At 43.1% G+C, this 11,886-nt stretch overlaps 1 protein-coding gene across 2 annotated transcripts in view; it reads right to left on the reverse strand.

Moving 5' to 3' along the window:
- Positions 1–11,864, reverse strand: part of aldh16a1 (aldehyde dehydrogenase 16 family, member A1) — a 63,889-nt gene extending 52,025 nt beyond the window's left edge. The window contains exons 1-2 of one of the 2 annotated variants that reach the window (XM_078531751.1): positions 11,742–11,864; positions 493–595 (exon numbers count right to left, since the gene is read on the reverse strand). In XM_078531751.1, the coding sequence (XP_078387877.1) occupies positions 493–595; positions 11,742–11,837 (199 nt within the window). In that variant the 5' untranslated portion in view covers positions 11,838–11,864. The remainder of the gene's footprint in view (positions 1–492; positions 596–11,741) is intronic. The other variant, XM_078531752.1, reaches the window with a different exon arrangement.
- Positions 11,865–11,886: the final 22 nt, after the last annotated feature.

An 11,886-nucleotide genomic window follows, 5' to 3' on the forward strand; every position in this document is an offset into this window, starting at 1 on the left:
CATCACCAGGAACAATCATATGCCACTCTATACACGTATGGAAACTGACACTACAACTGACAAACTAGCTGTACAGTACCAGACAAGAATCCATTGTTCCTTATGGTCTGAACATCCCTTTCACCTACCATGTATTGTGCATCAATGCAAACTGATGCAAAGACATGGTTAAGCTGTAAAAGGTCAAATTGCTTTGCTTTACCTAATGCACATACAGATATATAAGCTGTGCACAATACCAGGAAGCAGTAAACTGTGGAAAATAATAGTGTTACGAAGCAAAGAAATCCTGTCACCCTGCACTAAGAGCAGCCTCACTGTACCAACACCTTATTGCAGCCCTAAGGCATGGCCGAACCGTACCTGGTTGATGAAAGGGAGGCGAGCAAATGTCGCTGACCATTTGTATAATCTCCAGTGACAAGAGAAGATGGAAGTGGAGGTGAGAAGCTGTGTTAAGCTTTTATTTGGAAAAAGACAAGCGCTTCTTACCATTAGCAGGGTTTTTTGATGCGTAGAACTTCCGGTTTTCAGGCTTCACCCAGGTTCCTCCAATGAAATGACCGAAACATCGCTTGTGATAATCTAGCCAGGCCTAGCAAAGAGAAACTGGATTGAATGAAAAGATCTTTTCCTTCCCTCCAATGAACTACTCCTCTTGTCTTTAGACACCAACTCTGGCTGGAGTATAGGGCCATCAGCTGTCCTCGACCAAGTGGCCATTTTGACAAGCAAACCTAAGCGACGCCCACACTTCCTAGCAGGAATTACCACACCGAGTTGAGAGGTAGAAAGGCAGCTGATGTTCAGAGCCTATTTTGATTGGCCCCCTTTGTCTCACTGGAAGATGAGCCGACTCAGCACCAACCAGAAATGAGAATTCAGCTTTGAATGACATGCATTCGCAATGCCACATCAGAATGCTGCCATTACACACTAGGTGGGAGGGACAGATGGCACCGAGACTATCTTGGGAGTGCAATGTGCGAGTTCAACAATCAGGAACAAATTTTGGATCGCTATTCTTAACAAAGAATTGAGAACTCGGGCAGGATTCGCACCCCACATCGGGGGTGAATGCAGAGATGGGCAGGAAGGAAGACTTGTGCGCAGCAGGTACCCAATTAAAATTGGTAAATGCTCTATTAAGGCCAATTGTTTGAGGGCAACTGTGCACCCCCCAACACCCAGCCCCCCCCCCCCGGAATGTCAGGGACTAGGCAAACCTGCCCCCTGTCAACAAGTTCAGGCAAAATCATTGCCAAGTGACTGCTTCCCACACGAGGGTTGCGACCCTCATCTGACCCAATCATTGCGGTTCCGGCTCAAAACCCAAAATCCTGCCCTTTGACTTGCAAACGAATGACTAACAGATAATGTTTACTCTTGTCTCATAATTATTTTCTCTCCGATCACAGGATCTCAATTTGCTTAGTGATTGACTTCCGGTGATCTGGCGTAATCACGCATATGGCTATCGGATCAGAGACGGATTCTGCAGTAAACACAGAAGTCAGCGTGTGACAGTCTGAATTTTCTTTGGTGAAAGGTTTTCTTAAAATCAATTATAGTTATGGCCGATAACCCTTATAAAGGAAAGGCACTACAGACCAACCCAGAATTAACTGAGATACAGGGCGATTTGGAGGTCTTGTCCCTGTCTCTGAGTCAGAAGCTCCGGGTTCCAGTCCCACTCCAGGATGTGAGGCCAAGGAAGGTGGCATTCACAACACGCCAATTAGGTTCAGTCTCAACCTGTAAATCCTTCCAACAAACATTAATGGCAGGCAGTAAGAGTGGGAGAGATTCCTGGCCAAGTGATGGAAAGAAAGTTCAAGTTTCCACCATCACTATCCATAGCTCCAATCTACAACATGCATGCAAAAGTGCATGTTGCCATTGCAACTCGCACTCCCTGAGCGAACTATAACCCATCACACCGCCACCACAAGGTGATTTTCTGTCTCACAAGTACTACACAGCCTTTAGGCTCCTGTAACACATCATTCCTGGCACTGAGCGAGTCAAGTGGTCAATTCACCAGTCTGATGACCGACGCAGTTGGTAAAGCAGAGTTATTTTAAAATTCCAGAGGGAAACTTTAAACAACTGTCATAACCAATAATTTTAAGTGTTATTTTTGAGATGTGACTCTAAACCAGGAATCAGGCCACTAGTTGGAGGTTTTACATTAAACTAAATGAAACATTTTATTAATTTACACAGGTTAAAATATGTGTACACATGGCTACAAATTACTACTACCATGACTTTTAACAAATTCCCAAACTAATCTCCATTAAGGCAACAGCAACTCATAGACTTAAAAAAACACCAGGCAAAACGTTTTCACCTTATGAATTCAAAATGAGGTTCTTTTCACTGTGGAGCCTGTTGGAGGCTTGCAACTGCTTTTTGGTCTTACATTGCCTCTGCCTGCACACACGAAAACTACTGAAGTTATACCTACCACCACTGATTGAATTCAAATTCTCATTGTTTCACCAGCCTCTTTGAACCCCACATTTTATCAATGAAACCTCTTTCATAGTACCAATTTTATTAGCAATATAAACATATGGCTTGGTATCTGTTAGAAAAGTGTCAAGTTTTCACCCCACTTCTTGAATTCTCTATTCAAAAAATGCAAACGCACGCTATCTCTCTTACACAACAAAACCTAGTATGTATCAAAGCACCCAGGCTAGCTGGCTTTAATCCAGTTAAGAAAGATTCACAGATCAAACGTCTATTTTAAAAGAAAAATATTTTCGACAATATTATATACATTAATAGCTTCATGGCAATCAGCCTTGGCACCATAAAAAGGAAGGGACTTTTACACAATTAAAAACACCTTCACTAATTGCTTTTTTAAAAAACCATAAACTGATGTGGAAAATAAAGATAAATTGCTGATAGGTTTATATACCTCAAGAACAAAAGATTTCAGATAAATAATCTCCCCTTGAACTACAAATAACTCTTGGGGCAAGAGATAGCCAAGAGTTCAAACCATCTAACTAGTCTGGAATTTACAACGTGTGTAGTTCCAAAACCTGAAAAGGTAAGCACACTGAAATAAATATTTAAAAGCTGCAGTGAAGCTTTCGATATATTGAACTGTTGAACTGAAGCAGTCCATGTTCAAATGCAGCAAGACCTGGACAATATACAGACTTGGGCTGACAAGTGACAAGCAACATTTGCGCCACACAAGTGCCAGGCAATGGCCATCCCCAACAAGAGAGAATCTAATTATCGCCCCTTGACATTCAGTGGCATTACCATCACTGAATCCCCCACTATCAATATCCTGGGCATTTCCATTGGCCAGATACTGAACTGGACTAGCTATATAAATACTGTGGCTACAAGATTAGGTCAGAGGCTAGGAATCGTGCGACATGTAACTCACCTCCTGACTCCATTAGACCATAAGACATAGGAGCAGAAATTAGGCCATTCGGCCCATTGAGTCTGCTCCACCATTCAATCATGGCTGATAAGTTTCTCAACCCCATTCTCCCACCTTCTCCCCATAACCTTTGATCCCCTTACCAATCATGAATCTATCTATCTCGGTCTTAAATACACTCAATGACCTGGCCTCCACAGCCTTCTGTGGCAATGAGTTCCATAGATTCACCACTCTCTGGCTAAAGAAGTTTCTCCTCATCTCTGTTCTAAAAGGTCTTCCCTTTACTCTGAGGCTGTGCCCTTAGGTCCTAGTCTCTTCTACTAATGGAAACATCTTCCCCACGTCCACTCTATCCAGGCCTTTCAGTATTCTGTAAGTTTCAATCAGATCCCCCCTCATCCTTCTAAACTCCATCGAGTATAGACCCAGAGTCCTCAAACTTTCCTCATACGTTAAGCCTTTCATTCCTGGGATCATTCTCGTGAACCTCCTCTGGACCCTCTCCAGGGCTAGCACATCTTTCCTGAGATACGGTGCCCAAAATTGCTCACAATATTCTAAATGTGGTCTGACCAGAGCCTTATAAAGCCTCAGCAGCACATCCCTGCTTTTATATTCTAGTCCTCTCGAAATAAATGCCAACATTGCATTTGCCTTCCTAACTACTGACTCAACCTGCAAGTTAACCTTAAGAGAATCCTGGACTAGGACTCCCAAGTCCCTTTGCACTCCAGATTTCTGAATTCTCTCCCCATTTAGAAAATAGTCTATGCTTCTATTCTTCCTACAAAAGTGCATGACCTCACATTTCCCCACATTGTATTCCATCTTCCACTTCTTTGCCAATTCTCCTAACCTGTCTAAATCCTTCTGCAGACTCCCCAAAGCCTGTCCATCATCTACAAGGCATAAGTCAGGAGTGTGATGGAATACTCCCCACTTGTCTAAATGAGTGCAGCTCCATCAAAACTCAAGAAGCTTAACACCATCCAGGACAAAGCAGCTGGCTTAATTGGCATCCCATCCACAAACATCCACTCTCCCCACCACCAACGTACAGTGGCAGCAGTGTGTACCATCTATAAGACGTACTGCAGAAACTCACCAAGGCTCCTTATACAGCACCTTCCAAACCCATGACCTCTAGGAAGGCAGGGGCAGCAGAAATATGGGAACACCACAACCTGGAAGTTCCCCTCCAAGTCACACACCATCCTGGCTTGGAACTATATCACCAATCCTTCACTGTCGCTGAGTCAAAATCCTGGAACTCCCTCCCTAACAGCACTGTGGGTGTACCTACACCACATGGAGTGCAGTGGTTCAAGAAGGCAGCTCACCACCACCTTCTCAAGAGCAACTAGGGATGGGCAATAAATGCTGGCCCAGCCAGTGAAGCCCACACCCCATGAACGAATAATAAAAAAAAATTCAGTTTTTAAACTGAAAACCTGATAAGTTGCCACAGGGTACTCAGAAGGTAGCCCAGAGACTAGATTTACAAGCTGCAGCAACTTGCATTTATATAGCACCTCTAATATAGTAAAATGTCCCAAGGTGCTTCACAGGAGTGTCACCAAACAAAGTTTGACACCAAGCAACTTATGGGGATATTAGAGCGGATGACCAAAAGCTCTCTTGAAGATGTAGGCTTTAAGGAGTGTCTAAAGAAGTAAACAGAGGTCAAAAGGCAGAGAGGTTCAGGCAGGGAATTCTAGAGCTTAGGGCCTAAGCAGGTAAAGGCATGGCCAGAAAAGGTGAAGCGATTAAAATCAATGATGCATTAGAGGCCAGAATTGGTGGCGTGCAGAGACTGCAGAGCCAGAGGAGTTTACTTAGACAGGGAGGAGCAAGGTCATGGAGAGATTTTAAAAGGAGGGTGGGAATTATAAAATTTATATGAAATCCTTTGTTCATTGTGGCATATAAACCTATCAGCAATTTTTATCTTTATTTTTCCATCATTTATGGTTTTTAGAAGAGCAATCAGTGAAGGCGTTAACTCTAGATAATGTGTTTTTAATTGTGCACAAGTCTCTTACCTTTTATGGTGCCAAGGATGGTGAATTGACCATTCAGCTCACTTAGTATCAGGGATGATGTGTTAAAGGAGCCTAAAGCTAGCTAAAGGCTGTGTAATATTTGTGAGACAGCAAATCACCTTGTTGTGGTGGTGGTGTGGTGGGTTCCAGGAGGTGTCAGCTGTGGCTCAGTTCATAGCACCCTCGCCTTTGAATCAGAGGGTTGTGGGTTCATGTCCCACTCCCGGAAAACCAAGAACTGTGATTGTACTCAAAAGAGTTGCAATCTGTGACTGTTGATAACTCGAAAGAGTTTCACTCAGGGAATGCAAGTTGCTGTGGCAACATGCACTTTTCCATGCATGTTGTAGCCTGGAGCTATGGATAGTGATGGTAGAGAATTCAACTTTTATTTCCATCATATGGCTGACCAGGAATCTCTCCCACTCTTACTGCCTGCCATTAATGCTTGCTGGAAGGATTTACAGGTCGATACTGAACCTGTTTGGTGTGTTATGAATGCACCTTCCTTGGCCTCACATCCTGGGGGTGGGACTCAAACCCGGAGCTTCTGACTCAGAGGCAGGGATACTACCCACTGCGCCATAAAACCTCCAAATCGCCCTGTATCTCGGTAAAGGTGTTACTTAGGTCAGCGAGTACAGGAGAGATGGATTAACGGCACTTGATGCAAGTTGGGATATGGGCAGCAGAGTTTTGAATGACTTTAAGATTATGGAGGTTGGAAGATGGGAAGTCAGCCAGAAATGTGTTGGAATATTCAAGTCTAGAGGTAACAAAAGCATAGATGAGCCCCAGATAATTCTTTAATTAAAGTTAAAATTAAGGAGTCTCAGGTGTCTGAGGACTATGCAGCTCCAATTATTTTTAAACTGTAAAAGTAAAGTAGAAACTCTACTGGTTACTCAAGTCCTTTTGGGGTGGAAAGCTAATGCAAGTAAAAATTGACTGTACAAAAATATATTATTACAATTTACAGAGTGTATACTGTACAAGGACATGAACTAATGCTGAATTCCCTACAAGCTTACTTCAGCCAAGTGGAGAGATTAGAGAACCTCGGGAGGGTCTCCTCCTTAGAGCAGAGAAGGTTAAGGGGAGATTTAATAGAGTTCAAAATCATGAGGGATTTTGATAGGAGGAAGTAGAAAGTCATTAACAAAGGTGGGAGGTTTAAAATAATCAGCAAAAGAACTAGAGGGGAAATGAGAATGTGTCTCACAAAGTGTGATTAAGATCCAAAGCACACTACCTGAACAGGTGGTGGTATCAGATTCCATAGGAACTTTCAAAAAGTAATCAGGCATGTATTTGCAAAGGACCAATTGACAGGGTTATGGAGGAAAAACTGGGGTACGGAACTACAATGGACAGCTCTTTCAAAGAGCCAGCACAGGCACAAGGAGCATAATGCCCTCCTTCTGTGTTGTAAGATTCTATCATTCTAAACTTGGCAAAATCAGATGGGAGTGTGTCATTCAACTCGAACTGATGTTATTCTATTCTTAGCAAGTCTCTGGTCTCAGTGTCTTATAAATCACACTTTCCTCCTTACATCCCTATTATACCCAAGACTTTTAACTAGTGAATTCCCTAAGGGCCTCGCTCATGGTTTGCTGGAGGGGGCAGTAAGTCTTCGGGCTATGATTGGTGCAACAAGCCAAAATGGCAGATGGACCTGAATGTCTTGTGCCATGGCACCACCAATGGTGGGGAGGACTTAACAGCAGGTGTTGCAGTGAATCTTACTCCAAGCAAACAGAAACAGTATTTGTAGGCGTTAACTGTCACCAAGCCATGAAAAATAAATAACATACGCATATAGATATATGCTGCATATATTCACAATATATACAGATATAATTTTAAATCTCTCAAAAGACAGAAACACGATTAGGATAGAATAATTACAACTGGAGGAGGAATCAATGTTTATTTTACTCCTAATATATAGATCTCATTCGGAGGTCTTTGTGGCACAGTTTCTGTGGACAGAAGCTCCGGGTTCGAGTCCCATCCCAGGACCTGACGGCCAAGGAAGGTGCTTTCATGACCCGGACAAACAGGTCGAGTATCACCCTGTTCCGAAAAAGTCATATTGGACTCGAAGCATTAACTCTGTTTCTCTCTCCACAGATGCTGCTAGCCCTGTTGACCACTCTCCAGTACTTCTGTTTTTATTTCTAATCTCCAACATCCACAGTATTTTGCTTTTATATTAGGTTGAGTATCAACCTGCAAATCCTTCTAACACATGCCAATAGCGAGCGGGAGAGATTCCTGGTCAGCCCGCGTTGTCATGAAGATATAATAATGTTATTGGAAATGATTTTAAAATAGAGCTCTAATGAGGTCTGTGTCTATGTGTGTGTCTTAATTGGATTAAAGTCAGCTAGTCTGGGTGCTTTGAGGTATAGTAGTTTTGAGATGTTAATTAGATAAACGTAAGGAGGGTAGAAGATAAAGTGTAAATCTGCATTTGTTAAAAGAAACCATTCAAGACTGCAGGTGAAATCTTATAGCTAGCTAGAAGACGCCAAGCAGTGCGTTTATTTTTTTCACCTTATTAATAAAATTAGTGGGATGAAAGGGTGTTATTGTTGGAAGACATAAATTTCAAAGCCTAGTGATACAATGGAAAATTTACATTCAAAGAGAAGGATATGTATAAAGGAGAAAGAAGATTGTGTGTAAGTTAGAGGCATTTTAAAATCCAACAAGTGTAAGAATCCTCCAGCCTGTAAGCCTCAAGCTGCTGTCTGCAAGGACCCAGAGCTGAAAGAAACTCATTTTGAATGTGACTGCCCAGGGTGTGCTCTGCCAGGTGTCTCTTTAAATCTATGAGCTTTACTGCTGCCTTAACAGGGGTGTTACTGAGAGTCAGATTAATTAGGGGGTTTTTGTAGTTATTATAGTCATAATTTTGTGGACGTATGATGTGCTTACAAGCTTTCTTGTATTAATAAATGTTTAATTTCGTTTTATAAAAAACCTCGAGACTCGGTGTCTTATTACTACCGAATTCAAAGCCTACATCTCGAAACATATAAATTGCGAAAGTGGGTTATGACAGTTGTTTCAAGTTTCCCTCTAGGATTTGAACAACTCAGCCTTTACCACCGGCTGCATCATAATAACGTGATGGAAAGAACGTTGGAGCCTCTACCATTACTATCCATAGCTCCAGACTATAAAATGCGCGCAAAAAGTGCATTTTGCCACTAAGATTCCAAGTGAACTCCAACACCTCACCATGTATTTCTCAGGTGCCTAAAATCTCCCATCTTCTGGGGAGCATGTTAGGGTTCCAGCTGCAACTAGCAAATAGTCTCATGAAACAAAGCTCTGTCGGCCATTTATTCCCAGTGAAATACTTCCCTGTGTTTATTTAGCTTCAGGATAATCAAATTCCTGCAGAATCTGGAGTATCATAAATGACCACAGTTCTCTCATCGTCTTGTGACCGGTTCACTTATTAACCAATTAAAATAACAAGGGCTGATGAGGCACAGCATGGAGGGCATTCCATGCCCTGCCTCCTTCTGACCAACGATTGGAAAGAATCTGGAACCAAAATTAACTGAACTACTATAGACCGAGCAATACTGAAAGATGAAATTCAATGAGTTTTAATGATAAATAATTCTAGTCCTTTGCAATCCTTCCAAACTGATCCAATTTACCATACAAATAAATTGTGAAAAAAGCATTTTCCAAGCTTTCCGTCTAACATTGCGCTTTCTATGGATGTGTTTTCACAGAACTCTCCCCCAATTGGTCAAAGCAGTAACAACAGCTGCTTGTATTTATATGGCTTCTTTAATGTAAACATATCAGGCCGCTTCACAGTAGATGTTTATGAAGGTAATTCCAGAGCTTCGGGGCTTAGTGTTTAAAGGAGCGGTCACCAATTTGGTGTAATTAAATTCAGGGACGCACATGAGGCCGAATTTAAAGGAGCATAAATATTTTGGGTGGTTGTGGGTCTGCAGCAGTATCAGGCATGACTCAGTTGGCAGCACTCTTGCTCTCTGTGACTGAAAGTTGGGAGTTCAAGTTCCATTCCAAGACCTGAACGCAAAACTCAAAGCTGACATTCCAGTGCGGTCACTGAGGGAGTGCTGTACTGTCGGAGGTGCCATCGTTCGTTCATACGAGACATTAAAGCGAGGCCCCATCTGCCCTCTCAGGCAAGGGATCCCACAGCACTATTTCGAAGAGGAGCAGGGGAGTCCTCCCCGGTGTTTTGGCCAATATTTATCCCTCAACCAACATTACCAAAAAAAAAACAGGTTATCTGGTCATTATCACATTGCTGTTTGTGGGAGTTTTGCCGCGTGTAAATTGGTTGCCGTTTTCCCTATATTACGACAGTAACTGCACTTCAAATTTTAAAAAAAAAATACTTCATTGGTTGTAAAGTGTTTTGGGACGTCCTGAAGATGTGAAAGGTGCTATATGAATGCAAAGTCTTTCCCTATAATTGACTTCATCAGTCAATCTTCCAACTCCAGTTGGATCAAGCTATTTGCAGGGAAGCTGTGCAATCATACTGCAGCCAAATCTATTACCTTCAGGGCATGTGGAAAGGAACTAAAATTTTTGAAAGGGGATCTGCAAAGCTTCATCCAACTCCGCCCCTTCAAAGATAAAAACAAAAAGCTAAAAGCTACTGCGGATGCTGGAAATCCAAAACAAAACAAAAACAGAATTACCTGGAAAAACTCAGCAAGTCTGGCAGCATCGGCGGAGAAGAAATCAGTCAACGTTTCGAGCCTCCATGGCCCTTCGGCAGAACTGCAGCATAGTTTCAACAAGGGAGAAATATAAATTGGTTTAAGGTGGGTGGGGGGCGGGGGGGGAAGAGACACATTGAGGGTGTGGTGTGAGCAGATAATAATCAAAAGATGTCACAGACAAAAGGGTCAAAGAGGTGTTGAAGGTGGTGGTCTTTGTCTGAGAAAAGTGCTAATTAAGAATGGAAAACAGGATATTCAAAGTACAGCTCTAGTGGGGGTGGGGTGTAAAGACTAAAGGTTTTAGTTTTAGATTTAAAAATAATGGAAATAGGTGGGGAAAGAAGAATCTATATAAATTATTGAAAAAAAAGCGGGTGGGGGGGAAAAGAAACGGGGTGGGGATGGGGGGAGGGGGAGTTTAAGATCTAAAGTTGTTGAATTCAATATTCAGCCCAGAGGGCTGTAAAGTGCCTAGTCGGAAGATGAGGTGCTGTTCCTCCAGTTTGCGTTGGGCTTCACTGGAACAATGCAGCAAGCCAAGGACAGACATGTTGGCAAGAGAACAGGGTGGAGTGTTAAAATGGCAAGCGACAGGGAGGTTTGGGTCTTTCTTGCGGACAGACCGCAGGTGTTCCGCAAAACGGTCGCCCAGTTTGCGTTTGGTCTCTCCAATGTAGAGGAGACCGCAAACGCAAACTGGGCGACCGTTTTGCGGAACACCTGCGGTCTGTCCGCAAGAAAGACCCAAACCTCCCTGTCGCTTGCCATTTTAACACTCCACCCTGTTCTCTTGCCAACATGTCTGTCCTTGGCTTGCTGCATTGTTCCAGTGAAGCCCAACGCAAACTGGAGGAACAGCACCTCATCTTCCGACTAGGCACTTTACAGCCCTCTGGGCTGAATATTGAATTCAACAACTTTAGATCTTAAACTCCCCCTCCCCCCATCCCCACCCCGTTTCTTTTCCCCCCCACCCGCTTTTTTTTCAATAATTTATATAGATTCTTCTTTCCCCACCTATTTCCATTATTTTTAAATCTAAAACTAAAACCTTTAGTCTTTCCACCCCACCCCCACTAGAGCTGTACTTTGAATATCCTGTTTTCCATTCTTAATTAGCACTTTTCTCAGACAAAGACCACCACCTTCAACACCTCTTTGACCCTTTTGTCTGTGACATCTTTTGATTATTATCTGCTCACACCACACCCTCAATGTGTCTCTTCCCCCCCGCCCCCCACCCACCTTAAACCAATTTATATTTCTCCCTTGTTGAAACTATGCTGCAGTTCTGCCGAAGGGCCATGGAGGCTCGAAACGTTGACTGATTTCTTCTCCGCCGATGCTGCCAGACTTGCTGAGTTTTTCCAGGTAATTCTGTTTTTGTTTTGTTTCCGCCCCTTCAAAGTTTATTTGAATCTGACGCACGTGACAGCAGACCCGGGGCAAAGTTCACTGGGATCTTTCTAGAAGGCACAGCCTTGTAACCAGCTTCCAAAAAAAGAGACAAGAAGAAAGAAAAAGGACCCTGTTTCTCACCTGGGCGATCTTGGGGGTCTCGGGGACTGGTCCATAGCTCATGGTGCGGAAGATGTCACTGACATGCACCTTCTCCGCCGCAGCTCCAGCAGCCATGACACCTTCCAGCAGCGCAGCTGTCAATCACCTGGGATACTTCCGCCGG

Source organism: Cetorhinus maximus, chromosome 29 (genome assembly GCF_964194155.1).
Source record: "Cetorhinus maximus chromosome 29, sCetMax3.hap1.1, whole genome shotgun sequence".
NCBI classification, from domain to species: domain Eukaryota; kingdom Metazoa; phylum Chordata; class Chondrichthyes; order Lamniformes; family Cetorhinidae; genus Cetorhinus; species Cetorhinus maximus.